Genomic DNA, 22230 nt, shown 5'->3' with positions numbered 1-22230 from the left:
AGTTGTGCTACTCGTCATTAGAGTATCACATCTGGGTACTACACCCACCTATAATGGCAGCTGTTAGTTTATAAAATATATTAAGGCTTTCCAGAAATTTAACATTGGTGTACAAAACATATTTAAAAAGATTAACCTTTAAAAATAAAAGAAAAACACTAGAAAACTGGTAAGTATGTAAAAAATATTTTATATTTTTCAAGTGTAGTTTTACATACTGTTATGTTGAACCATAGCAGTTTGTGCTATATGGTTCTGTAGCTTGTATTAGCAAAGGGAACAGCAATATTTATCGTTCATGCAATACGGAAGAATCTTCTCTCCGTTCCGAATGTTGCAAATAGATACGTGGATCTGTATAATGAGAATAAAAAACAAAGTTTGAGCATAAAATACATTTCTCAATTATACATGTTATCTACTTTTCTATTTTTATCTAATGGTGCCCTGCGGGATAATAATTAGCTATGCTACATGCTAAAATTAGCCTTCCCCTGTATGAATTACGAATTTCACTAGTTTAGAGCTGTTAATTATATTTTCAACCTAATCTAGAAAAGCGTATTGATTTACTATGTGAAAAAAATTTAAGAAGGTAAAAATACCTTTTGTTGACTTTGTGAGTTTTGCATTGTTGATCGTGTGCCGAACACCAGAGGAAGAACCTCTCAACCTTCTTAACTCCGCGTCTTAAGGTATTTATACTAGTGATTATGAAAATAGCGCCCCCTTCATTTCCGGAATGCAATAGTCCCATTTCCAAATAAGGTATGGGACTGACGGAAAGGTCCGCCCCCGCCCCTTTCTGTTTGCTGCAGCGAGGCCCTTCTCCCCCATTCTGTTTGCTGCAGCCAGGTGTACTTGCACTCCAGTCCAGTTGGTGGCGGTAATGCGCCATCATAGTTGATCTGCCAACCGTGATTACAATAAAGAATACGAAGAAGAAGAAAGGAAGCACATATTTTCAGTGTTGAAATATCTTTTTTTCTCTGGGTTCGGATTCGTTTTGATTTATAAAAATGTAACCGGAGCCATCTGAACCTTCGCCGTCTGGAGGCTTGTAGAGAGCAGCAGCCTAACAGAGAAACCTAAATCGCTGTCTCTGCTCTCATACTTGGTTTTTGTTGGTGAATTTGGCAGCTAGGTTAGCTCTAAGGTTAGCTTCTCTCTGTATTGTCTCGTTAAGGGTTGACAGAGATTACCAACCGTCCAGAATAATCTCGCACCTTTCCCTCAGTTTTACGTCTTAACCGTTAGGTAAGTGAAACAGTTAATTTGTTTTTAGCTGGACACACTGCATGTCTAATTCGTGTTTGATGAATGAAATTTCACTCCGGAGTTTTGCTCCTGTGGCATTAATCATATATAATAACACCAACCTGTAATGTACCAACGTAAATGACCTTTGTCCCTATTCTGACAGTTAATTTGTCAAATAATGTCATTTCCTTTAAAAGTGTGTTTGGACATAATGAAACACAGATAAATGTGACAGTTTGTGGTTTATTTATCCTTATAGATGATCATTTATGGTTTTTAAATTGTTAGTACATGATCCCCAAAACCATTAGTTGAAATGTGAAATAGCTCTGATGTTTGTTTTAAGTTCGTCCACTGTGATTAATTAACACACAAAGCAACAAGCCAACCTTGTTAGATTTTGTGTTGTTGATATTTACCAATTATGTGAATCTGCTGTTTTTTTATTCCTAATTTTGTCAACTAAATGAGAGGAAATTAGTTTTTAACAGTTTTCTAGCACAAGCAGTGGTCATGTCAAATAAATAGTGGAGAATTGTATCCAAGCAGCTGGTTCATGTCCAAAAACAACTTGCAATTTGTTGGAAGAAAAGAGAAACTGCTACTTAAGAATTTATACTATAAGAATTTTAATTCTGATCACAGAAATGCACCAAAGTAATTGAGAAACACTGCAAACTCTTGACGGAAACAAATGAACCAACGTCCTTAAAAGCTACATAGACAAAAATAAAACTGTAGCAGGATTTTTGCTCACAGTTCTCTTGAGTGATCAGCTGTAATCTGTCTTGCCGTTTGTATTGAGTGTTTTGAAGAATTTGCTGTGGCCTTCAAGCACCAGAACTGAGTATTGCATACAGTATAGTACACAACCCAGAAATGACAGCTGGCAAGGAACTAAAGGTCAAAAACAGAGTGCCTGCCTGGTGATGATGGTTGAGAAGCAGGAGTGAAGAAAATGCAGATTTATTGCAAGTGATGTTTTCGTCGTGATGCTTAACAAATTGGTTAATGTGTGTAGAGATGGGAAACCTGAGCAGCAGGTTCCAGTCCCCCTCTCAGGGACCAGAGGAATCAGCAGAGGGCGCAATCAGCAGCCGAAGACATGGCTGTGAGTGTAAGAAGAGGAAGCGGAACGCTCAGTGTGACTGCGACAGCGAACAGGAGGAAGAAGACGACATACTAGACACACCTCGCAGGCAAGTCCACTCAAGGAATTTAATTCACTGTCTATTCATCTTAATATTCTTGGCTCTGAAAATTTTGTCTGGTTTGCTTTTATTGGACAGGAAGAAATTGAAATGCACCTCAAAGTACATTTATCAGACCTTGTTTCTAAATGGAGAAAATAGTGATATTCGTATCTGTGCTCTGGGGCAGGAGTGGAACCTCCATAAAGTGTACCTTTGTCAGGTAATGTAGATAATACAGTTGTGCTATTACTATAGCTACAATTTTTTAAAATTCTTTTTACCTCACTGTGTCTTCATTGCCACTTTGCAGTCTGGATATTTCTCCAGCATGTTCAGTGGCTCTTGGAAGGAGTCCAACATGATGGAAATCAACTTGGAGATTCCCGACCAGAACATCGACGCTGAAGGTGAGAGTCACAGAAACCCAACAAATGTTTAAACGCTGTCTCATTCTTTCCTTACAGCTCTTTACTGTCCTGTGTCTGTGCAGCTCTGCAAGTCGTCTTTGGATCTCTGTACCGGGATGATGTTCTGATCAAGCCCAGCCGGGTCATCAGTATTCTCGCTGCTGCGTGCATGCTACAGCTGGTCGGTACACACAACAAACCTCCCACTGTTTCCTGGAACGTAAATGAACAATTTGATTTTTGTGCCAATAGAAATATATATTTATTATATGTATTTGTCTATATTTTCTTTCCATCCTGCCAGGATGGCTTGATCCAGCAGTGCGGTGAAACCATGAAGGAAAACATCAGCGCCAAGACTGTGTGTGGCTTCTACGCTTGTGCCAGCATCTACGGCCTGGATTCAGTCATGAAGAAGTCAGATTTCATACATGTTGTAACAATGTTTGGACTTTATTAGTAGATATGTTTACTAATATGGCTGTCTATACGTTTATTCTTTCTTGCAGGTGCCTTGAATGGCTTCTGAACAATTTGATGACCCATCAAAATGTTGACTTGATGAAAGAACTTGGGTATGCATTCTGTATGGAAAAAGAAAATTTAGATTACAGCAACATTTGTATTTTTTTCAGACTTCGTTCAGTTTCCCATTCTTTGAAAAATCCACTCATCTGACTGTCCATTCATCGTTAAGCTAATTGGCTATTCATTAATCCTGCTGTAATACGTAATTAATCAACCACATGATCAATTAAAATGAGCTCAATATTTAAGTTATAATGATTTTTTGAAGTGCAATTCTGTTTACAGAAACAACATGATCCATTTATTTATGGTTTTGTTTGTGGGTGTGTTTTTTTTTTGTTTTATTTATCATTTTGTTGTGTTTTATTTTGGATGTTTAAAATCTGTGCCAGTTCCAGAGTTGTTTACAAAATGAATGTTTATTGGTCTTTTAGAGGGTCAACTTGTATTATTATGCCATTATTAATATATCACTTGAAAATAGAATAATATTATTGTTTATTGCAATCTGTTCTGTGACAATTATCATTCAGCAAAATTTGTTATGGTGACAGGCGCACTATTCATTCAACAGGACTTCTATTTGTCTGTCCATGCATCCATCCATTTGTCCCTTCAACTCTGTCCTTTATTAGTCCATCAACCCATTTGTCCACATGTCCATCTGCCTGTTTGCCCAGCCTTTCTTTTGTCTGTACATATTTCCATCCATCCGATTGTCCTTTGTCCATCTACCCGTCTTTTTGTCCCTCTGATGCTTTGTTCTTCTGCTTCTAGATCTCTCCACCAATCTTTTCATCAGCCTGTCCTTCCATACAAACGTATAAAGTGTTTTTTTTAATTAATCTGCTGAAAAGGCCAAAAATCTAGAAATTTGAGTTTGAAAAATTATGAAATTCCAGCATTAATTTCTGTAGGAACTGTGGATTAATTTCAGTGATTTTTTTTTTTTTTCAATTTGGATAAATTGGATAAGATCTATATTTATTGTCCGTATTTTTCTGTTTTGTGAATCTACAGGGCTGATGTGATGGAGCAGCTCATCCAGTCCTCAGACCTATTCGTCATGCAGGTGGAGATGGATGTGTACACTGCTCTGAAGAAGGTAAGAGAGAAATGATCATACAGGTCTGCATATATTTTGCACTATTTTAATTTTCTTCTTGGCGTTTCTGTAGTGGATGTTTCTGCAGCTAAACTCTTCATGGGACGGTCCAATCAAGCAGCTTCTTGCCGATGCCGACGCTTGGCTTTGCAAACGCAGGACAGGTGATGCCATGTCCTCAAACTGTAGCTGCACGTTACATTGCAGCTAACGTTCTGTTTCTTACAGAAAACTCTCTTGTTTTGTTTTTCGTTGAACGGCGACGTACAGACCTGTGTGAAAAGGAGCCATTCTTAAACACGGAGGAGGGGGCGCCGTTTCGCTCCGTCTTCAGGCTCGTCCGTCTCCAGTACATCATCAACGATCTCGCATCTGCTCGCATCCTGGAGAGAGACAATATTCTGCCCCCTGGTAAAACCAAAGCTTCATTAACATGTAATATTTAAATTTAAATGATATTCAGACAACTTTAATTAATTACTTGTGTCCAATAATTCCTGCTGTAGAGTGGCTAACTGCGATGTACAAAAACCAGTGGTTTGCTATGCTCCGGACAGAATTTGACAACGATAACGGGTGAGACCCTGAGAATAAACTGCTGTAATGAGTTTTTGGAAAGTAAAATAATGAAACAAGAAATATATTTCTTGTTACTTGTGAAAACAACACTGTTTGCATGTTTAGACCTCAGGAGCCCAACAAAGATGAGTTTGAGAAGAACAGCATGAGGTGTGGCAGGAAGCTGAGTAAAGATGGAGATGTGAGTTTCTATGATCATTTCCGTTTTTGCATAAATTATATGTTTCGTAACATCAGCACAGATAAATGAACCAATTCTTTCTTTTGTCTCAGTACTGCTGGAGGTGGACGGGCTTCAACTTCGGGTTTGATCTGTTGGTCACTTACACAAACCGCTTCATAGTCTTTAAAAGGAATACACTCAGTCAGCCATGTGGGGGCGCTGTGAGTCTACAATCACGGAGACATCTGGCTTACAGGTGAGGAATTCAGTCGGTTTGTTTAAATGAATGATCACTTTTGCATTAATTTCAATGAAAATAAATGCAAGTCGTTTCATATATAGGTATGATGTAACAAAGTCCAGCTTTAAAGAAAGTAATCTAGTGTAGGCTATGTGTTCTAGACTGTGAAACTATTTGATTTTGATGTATTTTTGTCCAAAGGCAAAAAAAAAAAAAATCCCTTTAAACACACTGCTGAATACAGATCTAAATTCTGTAATAAGTGGAACAGAGATCTATTTAAACACAACAAAGTAAATGTAAATGCAAATGTCTAGAATGTTCTAAAAAACATTTTGAAAAACAAATGTTTTAGAACAAAATTCAGGAATTTTAAGTCTGGAAAACTTGGAGACGCTTCTTAGCAACGACACAGTTTACTAAAACGTCATATTTGGAAAACATTTACCGTTTACCTGCTTTCACAGGCATAATTTTTTTTTTTACCCCTCCAGGGGGTCTTTTGTGGGCTCTAGTGTCCCTTATATGATAGTTGGCTGACAGGAAACGGGGAAGTAGAGGGGGGAAGACATGCGGCAAATGTCGTTGGGTCCGGGAGTCGAACCTGCGACAGCCGCATCGAGGACTCAAGGCCTCCAAATATGGGTCGCGCTAACCCCTTACGCCACCACGGCACGCCCCCACAGGCATAAATTTAACATTTCTTTTTCATTTTTGGCAAAGGTTACGTCTCGCCTCCTTTGACAGCCGAGGGAAGCTGGTCTGCAGCCGCTCTACGGGTTACCAGCTCCTCACCCTGGAGAAGGACCAGGTCAGTGAGCTCTGCCAGGCTATAAATGTTACCAGCTGAAATTGCAAAAATGCCTTTAATAATCGTCCTTCCCACTGGATCCCGCAGGAGTACGTGGTGATGAACCTGGACAGCCGGTTGCTGTCATTCCCCCTGTATGTGTGCTGTAACTTCCTGTATACCTCGCCTCATTCAGACCACCGTCCAGATTCCTCGGAACCAGAAAGCGCCACTCGCACTGCGTCTTGATAGCTTCTAACAGCCACTAGCTGCTACCATTCCTGTTGACATGAAGACATTCACCCAAAGACTAACCGAACACATCTTGAACACACTGACTGCATGCTTGTGGTGGAGTTTGGGGGTATTTTCACATCCATATGGGCAGTTTTTGGTACATTTTGACACCAAGCTGTTCTCAGTGATGCCCGCCATCTTCCGTTGCCATGCATTTATCCACAAATCATCCACTTACTAAAGTGGAAGGGAGTAGGGGAAATCTGCTTTTCAGGTTGGGTTTAGGAACTTCATAGCTTCAAGATGGGATGATCTGCTGGAGGAGGTTTTTTTAGTTCTGCTTATTAACTTTTTTTTTTAATTTATTTAAAAGTTGATATTAGAGCGCTATCAAATAAAAAATATGAGCTCAACAACAGGTTTAAATGGATTCATCATATATCAGACCAACTCACTCTCATCAAAGAAACGGTCCAAATTTACAAATGTTTGGTTTATCAAAATATACATATATACGTGTAAATTTGAAAGAGAATATCTGCCTCATGTGGACTTGTACATATGAAAAATAATGAGGAAAAAAAGAATGGCATGCTGTAGAAGGAGAATGACTCTAGTTTAACATGGTTTTACACTCGTGGTTGCGTGTTTGTTCAATTCTACAACAGAGCAGCTTCTCAGAACTTGGTTTTGTAATCTTCACCTCATATTGAGTGAAGCAGCATTGTAAAGTCAAGCCAGACTCTTCTGTCTGCTGGACTGTTCAATATATTTCCACAGGTTTCCTGCAGTGTTATTTTCCATCGCTGATGTTCAGTTGGGCTCCTGATCATTATTTATGGGGGAAGATGTTTGAATTACTTGAGTTAAATCTTTATTCTGCACTCATAGCAAACGCAAAGTAGCTTAGTAGTTACCAAAATCTGCACAGTTACCTCTTAAGTTTGCTCTCATTCTGTAGATTTATTCATTGTTTATTTGGATACGTTTTGAAAACCTGGGGGATTCTCAGTCGTAAATTATATGTATTTTTAACATTTCTGGATCTCCAATGAATTTGTTTGTACAGCCGTTATTATGTATAAATTTGGACTTTTTTATTTGGGTTTTTATTTTTTTTACCTTTTTATTTTTGTGGATGTTTTATGTTTGCAAAAAAATATATTTCTCTTTACTGCCAATAAAACTGCCCTTCCATACGGGCCGTGGTGCTATCACACAGTCCGATCTTTTATTACAGTTTTATTACAGGTACACAAACGTGTTTATGAGCAAAGAAGTTGGACATTAAAAGATATGGGGTGATTTGTCTTGTACTTATTGTTTAGAGTAAAAGTTTAGACTTCCTGTTCTTCCTCTGTTCATTTTAGAAATGTCAACATTTTTTTATCAGGTTGTGTTTGAATCATTAAAACATTCAAAGCAACAGTCATCCCGATAAAACAAATTAAATGCAAACTGCATTGAAAGAAAATTAAATGTCACTTATTTTCTGTCTTTTCAATTAGCTGCTCTAAAGACTTTTATCAGTTCTGTTAACGTATTATGAAGTGGGGAAACGAGCATTCTCTCTCAAAGAAAGGACATTTTGTGCTAACTCATCAGTTTGTGAGCTAATATGAAGTTGAAAAATCTGAATCACTCCATATTACTATAAAAGCACTGAAATCACCTTCCTCAAACAGTTAAAAAATAATACACTTGAGTTTAATTTGAATCAAAACAAGTCTTAACTCTAATCTGAGTGAGTGCTGAGAAACACTCACTGCATCCAAAGAAGAAAATAGCTGGATTCATATTTTTGTAATTTACCCGTTATAACATTTGAAATTACCCAAAAGAGTAATTTGTATCACTCAAAAGAATTTGGTAATATGGACCAACACCATAAGGACAAGCAGGTATAATGGATAGTTGGAGTTATGTATTATTTGACCACTTGGTGCTCTTTAGCCACGTACAGAGAATTGAACTATTAGTCCAAGGCGGCCAGCTGATCATTTACCCGTGATTAATTTCATCATACTCAGAAAGCTGTTGTACAATTGAGTCTTTAAGTCACTTGGTGAAAAATAAGATTTGTTTCTTTCCCTTTGTAAGATTAAATGAGCAAGAAATCGAAATAATGGAAAACTAAAACAATAAAGCCGAAATGTCAAAGTCAAAAAAAAAAAAAAATACATCAAGAATAAACAGAAGTGACACTTAGAAAAGACCTGCGTCAGTCATGCTTATGAAATGACCAAGTGGCTTAGAAAAGGATTTATTAAAAAATTTCTTTCAGTGTATAAATATTCTCCTCGGCTAGAAGAGGCTCATCAAACCTGCTTGGAAGAAGCACTTTTGAAACTTAAGATTCAAAAGTTTCAAAATAGTTTAACTATTTAAATAGTTTAAACTTTTGAAACTATTTAACTTTAAATAGTTAAAGTTATTTCCACTTTAACTTCAATATTTTTACTCTAATCATGACAGAATTTTTAAAGTTTTTTTCTCACCATTTCAACTTATTTCTTTCCTCCAGGTGGCTTTAAATCATCACTTCTTATTTAGGCGAGTGATTAAAAGTTATGGAATGAGTTTAGTTTTGATCAGTTTACTTTTCAGATTAATATTATCAGTCAATAACTTCTGAACTGTGCTCAGTTTAACTTCTTCACCACCAACCTCATCCATACTGTAAATTTATACTAAATAAGGTGAATGCAAATCAAACTGGTAGCAAAATGAAACAGATTCTACATTTGATTCAACATATTTGTAGGTTTTTACAGTAACTGCATTTATGTGTTTGACAATTTGTCTACGGTCTCCTATTCTTCAGTTTCCTCACAGTGTTAGTCTTCTCAAGCCTAATTTTCCATAAAAAAAATGTTTCAATTGTTTTTAAGAGCAACATAAAACAACACTTATTACTTTGATTGTTATTTTATTTCACACATATAAACAGCAGTGGAGGTAGACACCAACACAAAAAACTGGAGAACTAATTGAGACAAAACAAAACAGTGCGAGTAGCAGGACCAGGAAGAGCTGCATACAAAATCCATCGAGATGCACATGAGGTAACATTGATCTATTTAAATTAAAAGTCAGATCTGTTTCAAATAAATCTACCATCACTGCACTGCATGGTAACATGATATTGGATTTCTGAATTTAGATAAATCACTAGCTTTAAGCTAAAGTAACAAATCTCACAATAACTATCAAAGTCTTTGAATTGCTCTTTTGTGGTTGTCCTGAAATCCTCTGGTCACTAACCTGGCGTCTACCAAGTCCAGACTACTTGCTCTTCACTGCGGTATAGAGTCCAGGTTCTCCTTGAGCCTCCGGGTCATGCTAGGGAGCAGGTTAATGTGGTCGTCCACACAGCTGCCCACACAGCGGTCCATGAGCGATCGGACGGCCGGCTCCTTCGATCCGGAGTCGAACAGATCCTTCGCCTTGTCGTTGCAGTGCATCGTGCATCTGGTCAGACGGTCCTGAGGGAAGCAGAACAGAAGAAACTGACTGTCACAAATTAACTGAAGCAACAAAACACAGAACAAACTAAAGGTTCATATTAAAAAGGCAGATTCAATTAAATATGTAGAAAAAAATAAATAAATTTGCCTAGAGCTACTTGTTTATTTACATTGTGAACAATTTCTAAAGAATAATTCAAATAGTCATTCTTATCTATTATTTATTTCTATAGAAAATATTACAGGTAATTAATGATCTACGTTCTCAAAAAACACCAAACATCTATTTACCAAAAGATTTCCTAAAGTCTCTTTAATGTGAAGCGATGAATTTCTAATTACACAAAATAATGCTGAACTGAACTGGAATTCAGGTTTTCATGAGACGTATGTTCAGACAATTAGATTAAACTCAAAATCTTAATATTTTTATTCTAGCATTATTTACCACATGTAGTTTGTGGGCGATTTTCATTATGTCATCACATATTGCTTAACAGTAAATTCTGACTAATTTTTTAATGCCTGGAAATAAGAGTTGCGAAAGAACCGCTTGGATGCAATATTTGGTAGACGAGTATGTTTCAAGAGCTATGAATACGACTCAACGATATATTTGATCAGGATGGACCCTCCCTGCATCTGGTGACTAAACCTTATATATTTACTAAGATGCTAAAGGAGTGTTGAGAACATGCTGATGCAGAAAAAAAAGGAGAGAAGTGAGTAAAATGTGGCTTTACCCCCACAGATAGCATGAAAATGTTAAACAATTATATTTAACTGAATGGGTGACGTATATTGTGCAGTGTTAATGGAAATTAATATTGATGAGAATATTAATTCTGACCAGCATCTTAAACACAAACACACAAAAAATTTACTTTTTATTGAAACTGACAGTTTTCATTGTATCTTTTGCTGTAACATATATACATTTTATAGAAATAAACTTGGTAACACTACAACTTTTATGTTATAGATGGCTGACAAAGAAAATATGTAAGATTTACTGCAAGTAAAACAGTGTTTTTAACACATTCATGTGCCTTACTGCTGTACATTATTGCTGTCATGCAAGATAGTGGAAGCAGAGTGTTTGGGGCGCTGCTTTATAATACACATGCACAGGTGTATTTCTTTTTTTATTATTATTAACCAATCAGAAGCTCAAAAACATGTATCTTAAAGCCAAAGTAACCTTAATGTGTGTAAACTTTGTATTTCGAGGAAAATAAAACAGAATTGCCATTAATCTGACATTTTTAAACAGTATTCTTTTGATTAATCCAAAGTGACCTAAACAGGGGCAGTTTAATCTGATTTAATATCAGACAGTGAGGGAAAAAAAGTTACATGTATTTTTATGCAGATCATGTAAACATCTGGTATTTGCTGCAGATCTCAGGGGATTTCTGGCTATTTTTTAATAGGGTGCGTGTTGCTTCAGTTGGACTGTCACTGGTCCAGTCCAACTGAACTACTAATATCATAAAATATTACTTTATCCCTCCAAAAGTAGCCGGCTGTTCCTCTGTAAACCTGTGGTTGTGGTAGAAGACGGTATCAGGGCTGCAGGTCCTCACCTGAAATTTCTCCAGCTCTGAGGTGACCAGCCCCTGAGCCTGGGCCAAAGGAGTGTGACACTTCTCGATACACTGATGCACCTGAGTCATGGAGTCAGAGGGACGGCCGCAGCAGTCTGCGCTGCATTTGAACATGCGTCCCTGCAGCACAAAACAGCAGCCTGTCAGGACGACTTATTGGTAAACAAAGCGCCATCCTGGTGTGAGAAAGATCAGTAACCTGCATGTTCCGGATGTGGTCCCTCTCCAGAGATTGGACCATTTCTTCCACCACCCTCTGCACGCGTGTCTGGTGTGCCTCTGCCATCTCCGCAGGCCTCTCTGCTCCTTTACAAAGACACTCAGAACAAGTTTCTCATTCAACCGAGACCGGAAGTCCAACTGCGCCGCACAACTTTCTTCACAATTTGGTAACAACTAAGGTCACCTCCATTCAAGCATGGTCCAAGATTAGAGATGATTGGGTCATTTCCGACTTTCTTCCGTTTCTTCGATGGAGAGTGACAACTTCCGCCAATCTCCTCAAGCTTTTCAAAATAAAAGCTTGAGGAGATTATAGCGCTATGCAACCTTTTTTTTTCCTTTTAGCTATTTTTACTCTCAAATAAAACTCGCTTAAAGTCACAAATGTCACACTACATTTTGAAAAAAAGGCAACTTATAATTTTAGCTAAAGACCTGCTGTAGGAAATTTGTTTTCTATGTGGTTGTGGGTGGTCCTCTGGGATTTGGGGTGATAGTTCAGGTATTATTTCGTTTGTCAGGGGTTACACATTAAGATGTATTTTATTGTGAAATTCAAGCTCGAACCCGGAAGTTGGTTCTCAGTCTGAGCGACGTTCACGATTCCCTGTAGGGACTCAACCGTTAAACTGCTCTAGTTCGTTATTTAACTTTCTGTTTTTACATTTACCTTCATACCCAGTTAATTTCTGTTTTTCCAAGTAGTTAGAGGAGATTTTTTTCGCGCTTTAATGTTTTTTCTTAACTCTGTCAAAGTTTTTTTTGAATCAACACCTCTGTGGTGATATTTGAAATTGTGAGTACCATTGAACATGACTGTAGAAAGATAGTACTGCGCTTTCCGCCGCATGGTTTGGCAGATCTAAGGTGTGCGAACTTTGACCCTCAGGAGAAGTTATCAGTGGTTCCTGTTTCTTCTTCATGCACTTATGTTCCTGGGTGCAGACCAGTAGACGACGGCCACAATGCCATTACGCACGCTTTCACTGCGAACCCTGCTGTTCCTGGGGCTTTGGCACTCTGGGAGGAGAAGTTTGGCCTCAGCTCCGGAGCTGCTGGAGCAGCCAAAGAAAATAGGCAAGTACAAATGACGCTGCCGCAAACCTGAAGGAGTCACCAGGAGGACTGGTTCTTCTGATCATTCAAACTTCTTTGCAGTGAACATTCAGGTCCAGTGTTGCATTCGGTAAGATGGGTTAGGGTTTGCTGCATTTAGCCACATTTAACCCAAGAAAGCAGCACCATGGTTAATAAAAGAAAAGAAAAATATTAAGAAGACTTTGTTAAAGTTTCACCTTAAAAAGAGTGTTGATCTCAAACCACCTATGCTTAAAGACAAATTCGTTCAATTTTCAAATTGTGGGTAAGGAGCATAACAAAATGATCCAAAGGGCTGCAAATAGCTGCCAGGTCACACTTTGAACACCCCGCTTCAAATCATACAGTTTAAAAAGATAATACTACCAAATGCTAAAGACATTAAGCTTTTAAATTTGAGGAAAATAGAAAAACAAACAAAACTTCTCTTGAAAAGATAAATCTCCCATATTGCGTTATTTAGCACACAGAAATCACTTTAGAAAAGCGAGGTAAGCATTTTTTTTTTACTAGAATTTATGTAAATATTTAGTTTCTAATATTAATGAATTCAATTTTGCTTCATAGAATGGAGTTAATTTAAATAGATTCAGAAAAGAAAATCAATCTGTGACCAAAGAACAAGTTTCAAAAGACTTTTTTTCCCAAGCTTCACAGCGACCAAATGCAGATATCCTGCACATAACCCATGCTCTTGTTCCCCAATGTAAAAACAAAACAAAACCCAAAGACAATATACCTATATATATATATATTATAAACAACAAATTTCTTAACAATATATATTTCTGTCCATTTAAACACATTGACAACATGATGCTGCCACCACCGTGCTTCACAGATCAAATGATGCTCACAATCTTCTCTAGAGTTTAAGTGATTCCAGAGAAATGTGGCTGCAGTCCCCATTTTAGCACACGTTGTGCTTTACTTTTCTGTCTCTGCTCCTTTTCCAGCTGTGATCGGCGCAGGGATTGGCGGAACAGCCGCAGCCTATTACCTGAGGGAGGAGTTTGGACCCGTTGTCAAGATCGATGTGTTTGAGTCGGGGACAGTTGGAGGGCGCCTGGCAACGGTGAAGATAGGGGATTATGAGTATGAGACTGGAGGCTCTGTGATCCACCCTCTGAACCTACACATGAAGCAGTTCATTGAAAAAATAGGTAACCTCAGCACAACCACGGCTTATTTGACAGATCATCAGATTAATATGTGTTTTCTAAACTTGATGCCTCGTTGTCAACAGGTATTCCCCAGAGGAAAGACGTCCCCTCTAAAATGGCGATCTTTGATGGGAAAGAGCTAGTGTTTGAAGAGAGCGACTGGTTCATTGTTAACTTCTTCAGGATGCTCTGGCGCTACGGATTCAGTTTTGTCCGCATGCAGATGTGGGTGGAGAGCGTTCTGGACAAATTTATGAGGTGAGAGAGTAGGCTTCACCGATTTTAGTTGCAATGCTGCAATATGAGCTCAGAAGTGTTGCAGGTGCCCTAATCCTCCTGTACATCCTGTCGTTGACAGAATCTACCAGTATCAGCAGTACGGATACTCGTTCTCTACTGTGGAGAAGCTCTTGCACGCCATGGGAGGCGACGGCTTCCTCACCCTGATGAATCAAACTCTAGAGGAGGCCATGATGGGAGATGGATTTTCACAGGCCTTCATCAACGATATTGTTGCACCCATAACGCGTGTTAACTACGGCCAAAGCGTCCGCATCAATGGCTTTGTGGGTATGTGTCTTCACCAGAAGGCCTCTTTTACATTTTTGTCACATTACAGCCACAACTTGGCTGTAATGGGAGTATTTTGTGGGGAATTTTAGGAGCTAGATTAATTAAAAAGTAGTGCATAATAGAGAAGGAGAAGGAAAAGGATGCATGTTTATTTTTTTTGGATTATGAATGTTTTTTTTTTGTTGTTTTTTTTATCCTCCGTACTGTTTTTATGTAGATCAGATCTCCTTCTTCCAAATGTTCTCTTTCTGTAGTAGCTACTTCCATAAAAACAATATGACACTTAGTCTCAAGTTTGAAGAATGAAAAATGTTTTTTAACGTGCAAAAACATTTTATATTAAAGTTAGAAATTAAAAAATAAACTTAAATTGAGGCATTAAACATAACCTTTTATGTAACACTTCACTTCCTGTCTGAAGTTTCAAGTATGAAAAGTTTATTTTTTTTCAAATATAAAATAGATATTTTCAATCTATTTTTAGAATTTTCTTTGTGTCATTACTCTTCTTGAAACGTTGTGGAAATTGTAAAACAGCCAAAACACTGAAATTCTTTAAATCTGGACTAAGAACCCAGATTTAAAGTTTAGAGTTGCTTTTGTACCATAATAAATGAAACACTAGGCAACATTTTGATGTGTAATGTCGGCAATTGAAAAAAATTAATTTTTCAATTGTTCATTTTCTTGTTTTTATGATGTAATGCACTTTGAACTGCCTTGTTGAGGAAATGTGCTATACAAATAAAATTTGATTAATTGATAAACAAGTACAACAAATGACAATGTAGATATTAAACAAAAGCTAAAAACAGGGAAAGTTTCACTAATAGATCTGCAGAGAGCAAAGTCAAGGGTCAGTAAGTATTTGAAACTGTCAGCAGTTTTACAATAATATCAGGTTTACTTCGGGTTCATTCCTCCAGAGTGAATTTGACATGGAAGTGTTGTGTTTCAGGGGCGGTGTCCTTAGCTGGGGTGGACTCAGGCCTGTGGGCAGTGGACGGTGGGAATAAGAGAGTGTGCTCTGGACTCCTTTACCACAGCAGAAGTGATCTCATCCCTGCTAAAGTCGGCTCCATTTCAATGAAGACCCGTCCATCAAAGAGAGGTAATCTCCATGTTGCTTCATTTAGCGTAAAACCAACTTTATTTTATTTCCCTGCCTCACCAAGTCCCCTCTCTGCTCTCTATTTTCAGGAAGCACCGTCTCTTACTACGAAATCAACTACGTCGGAGAATCCGGCTCGGCGCACTCTCTGTATGACATCGTCGTCATAGCGACACCACTTCATCAGGGAAAGTCTGACATTACGTTCTCGGGGTTCTCCCCTCCCATCCCGACTCACTACCCGGGTCTCTACCACCAGACGGTGGCCACCCTGGTGCACGGCACCCTGAACATGTCCTACCTGGGGAGCGCCGAGGCCGCCTCCGAGTTCACCGTGTCCGAAATCCTCACCACCGACTCCAAGGGCTGCGCCATCAACAGCCTGAGCTCTCTGGACCCCGTGCACATCCCCGACGGCTACAGGCGACCCCCGGCGAGCCGCCCTAAAGTCTGGAAGGTGTTCTCCTCGGAACCGCTGACCCCGGAGCAGCTGCAGCAAATGTTTCTGTCCTACGACTCCGTGTCCGAGACACCGTGGCTCGCCTACCCGTCTTACCGTCCGCCGCACCGGAAGACGCCGCCCTTCGTCCTGCACAACCGGCTGTACTACCTCAACGCCGTGGAGTGGGCAGCCAGCGCCATGGAAATGAGCGCCATCTCGGCCCGGAACGTGGCCCTGCTGGCTCATCACCGCTGGCACGAACAGGCCAGCAAGATCGACCAGGAGGACCTGCACATGCGACTCAGAGGAGAACTCTGAAAAATCAAATCAGGATAAGCAACCAAACCTGCGATTTCAACCACACAGATTACATGATTATGAAAAATATTTTTTCTTTACAAGAAACACTTTCAAACATGCAACAGTTTATTTTTCTCTCTCTTTTTTGATTACCCCGGACAGAATCAGACAATATAAAAATAGTTCTAACACTGAAGCAAGCTGCACTAAATGGTAGATCCTGAAGTTTCCCTCTTTCCCTGTGAGTCTTCGTCTGCATTGCACATGTCGTAAACCTAATTCAACACTTCAAGTTAGTCTTTATGGCTTTTTAGCTACATTTCTTTCCTGACTGGAAGATTTTTCTGATCGGTTTACTCGTCTTCTGTTAACTTCCAAGTCTCTCTACCTCCTCAACAAAGTGCTGCGAGTTTTGCTGGCAAGTTCAGGCATCAAGCACCAAAGGTTGATAATATTTAGGGATTTCAGTGCCACCTATTTCAAGACAAACTGCAAAAATAATAGCTTTAGAAATTTGATTGTGCCTTAATGAAATCGGAGTTGGAGTGGTAAACATTTTGGAAATGATCTTTTGGTCCTTTTTGAGATTTTGTCTGAAAAGCCTGACCACAGGACCAACATGCTTTTTGTGCTTAATGTTTCTTTCTTTTTTTCTTGATTTCTTAGATAATAAGGATCATTTTAATTTTTTGACTTATAGTCAGAACTCATGTTGGGAAAAGATACTTGACTTGTCCTCTACTTCCAGGTTATTTTGTACTTTTGGACAGAAATTGTAGTTGGAAGAAAATCCCTCCTTAGGCACTTTTAGTTGATTTTCTCTGTAGAGTTTTACAGAAAGTGGCACTTTAACTAGGTTTCAGTTTTACACACAGCTTTCCTAATAAATTTCATGTTAAACCACACTGAAAAGGCCCAAACAGTATTGTAGATTTTAAAATGCGTTTACAATCATAATAAATTAATGAGACCTTTTCTGCTTTGTGTTCTGATTCTTGTTTTTCTGCAAACCTTCTGGCCAAACTTTAACCTCTGAGCTAAGGAAATTTGAAATGGTTTCCATGCACATTCATGAATAGTAAAGTAATAGAAACAATACAATACCAGATGAACAAAAAAATTAACCCTTGGGGTAAAAATCAAGGTTGGGATTTTATCCTGGGAACATATTTTTCAGACCAAAGTCTTTGTGATTTGATGTTCATCTCCACTGTTTCTTAAACTGACAGAGCTAACTCTGCCACTAATCTCTCTAAGAGAAGGTTTTCCTGCGAATCCATCATGTGGGCTTTTGCTATTACAATTTAAATTTATTTTCATGCAAACTCTAAATTTGAGGTATTGTAATAAGTTAAGTCAATTTGAGCTGAATCTAGACCAAATGAAATTCATTCAGATTTAACATTTGAACCCGTTTCTCTCAGACAGTTCCTTTTATATTTGTTGTGAATTCAATGGAGATAAATGTAAATGAACTAATTTCAAAATTAGATATTTTTTTAAAAAAACTAAAAGAGGTCTGGAAAATGGACAAAATAAACACTCAACAGCAAAACTGCTGTGGATGAAACGATTCCTAAAAACTGGCTTTAGGATGTAAATTTCTCTTTCATAAAGGAACTCTTTAACATCAACCCACTTTTTATAGAAAAAAAAAACTAGAAAGGATATTTCTGTTTTACCAGAACTAGAGACTATTAAAGTTGGACTGAAACAAATATGGAAAAAAAATCCAATTTTTAAACAAAATCGTAAATTATTGATAGAACCGATGGCTCATAATGAAAAGAAGCAAAACAATATGGAGGTCCATTTCTTTGCTTAAGCTCTTTGACAGGTATTATGATGCAGATTAGAGTCTTAAATCCATAACTATTATGGGTTTATCAATTTTATTATAATTTTGATGTTGAAAATAAACCATGCACCTTTTATACCGATAATAATATCTCCATCTCTGATACTCTGTTGGATAAATTGGGGAATTGTTGCATCGACAAACATTGTGACCCATCCTTCATGAGCCAAGCGTGTTCTGTGAAGTCACCGTTTCCATTTGACAAAGGCAACAAGCATTGTTTTCAGCCTTTATAACATGGAGTTCCTTTGTTTCCCTGTTCATCTCACTTCCCAAATAAAGCCCCATGTGACCCTGGGAGCCAACAATGGCTCGCTTTGACAAAGGGAATAAGGATACGTCTGTTTGGTGATGCACCACCAAGCCGTCCTCTCAGGTGGGGAGGGACAATGGTACCAGAGCCGCCTGTGAATGCAAAACATGTGATGTGACCGAAGATTTATATAAGGGCCCCAAACAAGGCAGTTCAGACATCCTGAATCCTGCACAAACTGGACCAGCAGCCAACATGAGATTTCTGGTGCCGCTTTCTGTCGTCCTTGCTGTGGCAGCGTTTCACTCTGGTGAGAAAAATAGAGATATAAAAACAAAACAAAAAAAACCTCCAAAATCAGTCAACGTTAGATGTCTGGTCTTATTTTGTTGTTGTTGTTTTACCTTTTGTACAGGAACCTAAGTAAAATCAAAGGTGGTAAACGATTAAACTTGTTTGAAGTTAGCTTATATCTATAGACGCACAATCAGGCTTTTCTTTGCTGATACCGATTTCCAATTTTACATTATGTCTGAGCTTCTCAATTCTGCCTTAAACTGTTGTAAATACTCTTTATGTGATACAAAAGAATATTTGTATCACATATTCTGCAGCTTCTTTAATGAAGGTGATTTGCATCCAGTGGACAGTAAAGAAATTAAATACTTATTCAGACTTAAGTCCAAAAGCATAAATCTTTAGTCTTTTAAAAAGTGCATCAAACATCATGCTGTTGGGTCTTTCCTTTCTAAACTGAAACTTGTAGCAGTTCTTCGATTTGATGCATGAACTGTGTCTCAGAAATTACATTTTTGGTTTTTGGTAAAATGATTTTTCATCATTTTACATATTTATCACTGCTTCTAGCCCTCTCAGCATCTCTGGAGTCGGCAGAGAAAGAGGAAGAAGTTACTCAGTATGGTGAGTAGAAATGTATTCATAAAAACAGGAGTGATGGACAATGTCACAATCTGACAGAAATGCCTTAACCATATTATTTCTGTGCAGATGGGCTGACTCAGCTGCAGAAAATAGGTAATATACCAACTGCTTTTTTTTCTACAGAATAATAATTTTGATAGATATAAAAAATCTGGATTTTGCCTCAAAATTAAGTCCTAAATTTGAATCTTATCTTGGTATTTTTAGTGTCTCTTTGTCAGAATGTTGACATTTACTGTCTTTTCTTACTTACATGGCTTCGTTCTCTCAGACCAGATGGAGTTTGATGCGGCTCTAAAAGCTGAAGCAGCGCAAATGAACAGTACGTTTAAATCTGACAACAAAATGGTTGAAAAAGAAGCAGATATGCGAAAATGTAACTGTGCTTTTGTTTTGTTTTTTCAAGTCACAGAGGAGCAGAGTGAAGATAGCCGCTATCTTGGTAAGAATAAAACAAGAAATCATGTTTTCCCGCAAATAATTCCAGCTGATTATTTGGTAAAAGCAGCCTTTTAACTTCACAGAGGCTGTTAAAGATGGATCCGGTGAGTTCTAGTCCTTTACACAATAATTCATGTTCACACACATAAAGTTAAAGTTTCCTTTATAAATGTTTCAACAGTAGAGGAACATGATGAAGCTGAAGATGAAAGCAAAGGTTTGTGGATAACATGTCACAGTCAATGTTTTAAAAATTAGCATGGAAATACATGTTTTTCTTATTTTTTATACTATATTTAATACTTTTTATAGTATTAACTTTTGTCCTGACAATACTTAACATTTTTAATTGTATCCATTTTAACCTACTTAGTTTTTCTCCCACCTTCTTATATTTCCACATTAGATTTTTACAAACCCCAGAGCGTCAAAAATGATCAGCAGCAATAGATTCTGCTCAGTTTTGAAAGACACAAAAATGATCACTTGAAGGTCGGTTTGCATATTTAGAGATTTGGGTAAGGAGATATCGAAAAAGAAAAAAAAAAAGTGCGATTTGCAGTTAACAGCCAAAGTTATACAAAAGTGAAATTTATAACATAAACAAAAAACAAGCAAAAACTGTTAAGGGATCAAGGAGGCTTAGCCGTGTTTGATGTTGTCTAACTATACCACTGCTTTCCTGCAGAGGGAGCAGCAGATTCCAATGGTGCCGCAGAGGAAAGATACGCAGGTTTGCAGTTTAGCCTCTAGGTGGCAGTAAAACACAACTTTAAAAAGTGATGGTGAAAAGGTGCGTTAAGTCTAAATAGCTGCATTTATGTCCCTTATTCAACCCAGAGTCAGAGTCAGAGTCCTCTGAGGAAACAAAAGGTGAGTGTGGAAAAAACAACAACAAATCAATTCAAGGGTTAATTTCTGCTCTTCTGATAATGCTTGTGTTTATGATTTTTTTATTATCAGGAAGGCATACTGTGTTATTTTTCTTTTTAAAATTAATTAATTCATTGTAAGAATAATATGTCTTACATATAAAAATATTTTTCTAGAATACCCAGAAACATCAACACTCAACTGTGAGGTACGTGAAAACACTGAGACAATCCTTTATGAGATCGACTACCTGCTTTAAAAACTGTCTTTTCTTTTTCCTCTTGCAGCTGAAGAGAACATCCAAGAACGAGGTGAAAAACTTAAGTAACAATTGAATGTAATATCGCACAGATACAGCATAGGTATTTATAACTGCTCAGATTCAGGCAGTAAAAGCTCAGATCAGAAATAGTGTTTAACATTCTTTGAGGCCGACTCAAAACTACCTGCAGAGGCGAGATGTGGTGAAATGTTTGGAGTGAGAGTTTAAATTGTGGGTTATGCAATACACCAGACAGAGAAAAACAGAGCCGGTCACAACCAGTTTGGGCTTGACTTTTTAAAATAGTGACACAAACTTTTATTGTGGAATAAAGTCTGCTATAAAAACAAAAAGAAGGTTTGACCACTTTAGGCTGCAACCCCTCACCCCAAAAAAGCTGTTGTTTACTTTAAAGGTGTAATTATGTCACCACGGATACGAGCTCCTTTGACCTCAAAAAAATAAAATGTTTATTTTGACACAGTTCTCTTAGTGTGTGAGTAAATCTGGGACATGAATCCAGGACACTCAGAGGCATCTGTCCCCAGGTACTTACTGTGCTTGATTTATACAGTTTCATCTGCCTCTGGTTATTTTAGGAACAAGGATCTTCTGAAAAATGTCGGGGAAATAAACAGATTTTGGTTTAGGTTTGCTTTTGGAACAATGAGGGGATTATTAGCCGTGGTTAGAAACTCATTTCGCAGGAAAACCCAAACTGGTAGGGAGTATTGCAGACCAAAAGCTGCCACTTTCAGAGAGAAACATTGCTGCAGTCATAACTCATCTTCCTCCCTCTGGAGTTGCGAGACGTAAAAACCCAGTGGGGGTGTGATTCATTAACCCGAAGCCATGGAAAACTACTGCATTGTGGTGTTTTTAAAAGCTGGCGTAAAGGAATTCTGTCTGTTCCTGCCTCACAGATGTATGACTGAGATCCCTGCAACACGCGGGCCCCAGCACTTACTCATCGCCACCCCGGAGCTGCACCCAGCTTTCCAACAATAAGAGGGAAAACAATCCCACCTATCCTTTTGTTTTCCTTCACAGTCACAGGCCAAAACAGGGAAGCTTTGATGTACAAGAATTTTTGAAATGAAGAGTTTCAGACAGAG

At 38.1% G+C, this 22230-nt stretch overlaps 3 protein-coding genes across 5 annotated transcripts; 2 read left to right on the top strand and 1 right to left on the bottom strand.

Moving 5' to 3' along the window:
* Positions 1–925: 925 nt before the first annotated feature.
* Positions 926–7806, top strand: gmcl1 (germ cell-less, spermatogenesis associated 1). 2 transcript variants are annotated; one of them, XM_023337772.1, is made up of 15 exons: positions 926–1257; positions 2282–2459; positions 2550–2673; positions 2764–2860; positions 2944–3041; positions 3165–3277; positions 3370–3435; positions 4409–4493; positions 4567–4657; positions 4764–4904; positions 5000–5069; positions 5178–5253; positions 5346–5491; positions 6200–6287; positions 6375–6515. In XM_023337772.1, exons 2-15 carry the CDS (start codon positions 2284–2286, stop codon positions 6513–6515), a joined length of 1512 nt encoding a protein of 503 aa, XP_023193540.1. In that variant the 5' UTR covers positions 926–1257; positions 2282–2283. The 2 variants fall into 2 exon arrangements, with proteins under 2 accessions (XP_023193540.1, XP_023193539.1); XM_023337771.1 differs by lacking the exon at positions 926–1257 and having other exon boundaries at positions 2272–2459; positions 6375–7806.
* Positions 7807–9415: 1609 nt separating this feature from the next.
* On the bottom strand, positions 9416–12060 carry fam136a (family with sequence similarity 136 member A). Its single transcript, XM_005811997.3, has 3 exons — positions 11777–12060; positions 11557–11697; positions 9416–9988 (listed from the first exon to the last, which is right to left on the bottom strand). Exons 1-3 carry the CDS (start codon positions 11861–11863, stop codon positions 9800–9802), a joined length of 417 nt encoding a protein of 138 aa, XP_005812054.1. The 5' UTR covers positions 11864–12060; the 3' UTR covers positions 9416–9799.
* A 313-nt stretch (positions 12061–12373) lies between these two features.
* pcyox1 (prenylcysteine oxidase 1) lies at positions 12374–17462 on the top strand. 2 transcript variants are annotated; one of them, XM_005811998.2, is made up of 7 exons: positions 12374–12595; positions 12745–12876; positions 13854–14060; positions 14144–14318; positions 14419–14630; positions 15592–15744; positions 15834–17462. In XM_005811998.2, the coding sequence occupies exons 2-7, from the start codon at positions 12765–12767 to the stop codon at positions 16502–16504; spliced, it is 1530 nt and encodes a 509-aa protein (XP_005812055.1). In that variant the 5' UTR covers positions 12374–12595; positions 12745–12764; the 3' UTR covers positions 16505–17462. The 2 variants fall into 2 exon arrangements, with proteins under 2 accessions (XP_005812055.1, XP_023194657.1); XM_023338889.1 differs by having other exon boundaries at positions 12689–12876.
* Positions 17463–22230: the final 4768 nt, after the last annotated feature.

This window comes from Xiphophorus maculatus, chromosome 8, assembly GCF_002775205.1.
Source record: "Xiphophorus maculatus strain JP 163 A chromosome 8, X_maculatus-5.0-male, whole genome shotgun sequence".
NCBI classification, from domain to species: Eukaryota; Metazoa; Chordata; class Actinopteri; order Cyprinodontiformes; family Poeciliidae; genus Xiphophorus; species Xiphophorus maculatus.
The sequence above is the reverse complement of the archived record's forward strand: the minus strand, read 5'-3'. Positions and strand labels throughout refer to the sequence as shown.

Bases quoted from the DNA above. Each gene is read 5' to 3' on its own strand.
- fam136a (XM_005811997.3), bottom strand. From the start codon at position 11,863: ATGGCAGAGGCACACCAGACACGCGTGCAGAGGGTGGTGGAAGAAATG. The intron at 11,698-11,776 runs GTTACTGATCTT...TTTGTGCTGCAG, and splicing joins ACCACATCCGGAACATGCAG to GGACGCATGTTCAAATGCAG. The intron at 9,989-11,556 runs GTGAGGACCTGC...TGCTTCCCTCAG, and splicing joins CAGAGCTGGAGAAATTTCAG to GACCGTCTGACCAGATGCAC.
- pcyox1 (XM_005811998.2), top strand. From the start codon at position 12,765: ATGCCATTACGCACGCTTTCACTGCGAACCCTGCTGTTCCTGGGGCTT. The intron at 14,061-14,143 runs GTAACCTCAGCA...CGTTGTCAACAG, and splicing joins GCAGTTCATTGAAAAAATAG to GTATTCCCCAGAGGAAAGAC. The intron at 15,745-15,833 runs GTAATCTCCATG...CTCTATTTTCAG, and splicing joins GACCCGTCCATCAAAGAGAG to GAAGCACCGTCTCTTACTAC.
- gmcl1 (XM_023337771.1), top strand. From the start codon at position 2,272: ATGTGTGTAGAGATGGGAAACCTGAGCAGCAGGTTCCAGTCCCCCTCT. The intron at 4,494-4,566 runs GTAAGAGAGAAA...GCGTTTCTGTAG, and splicing joins TGTACACTGCTCTGAAGAAG to TGGATGTTTCTGCAGCTAAA. The intron at 5,492-6,199 runs GTGAGGAATTCA...TTTTTGGCAAAG, and splicing joins CGGAGACATCTGGCTTACAG to GTTACGTCTCGCCTCCTTTG.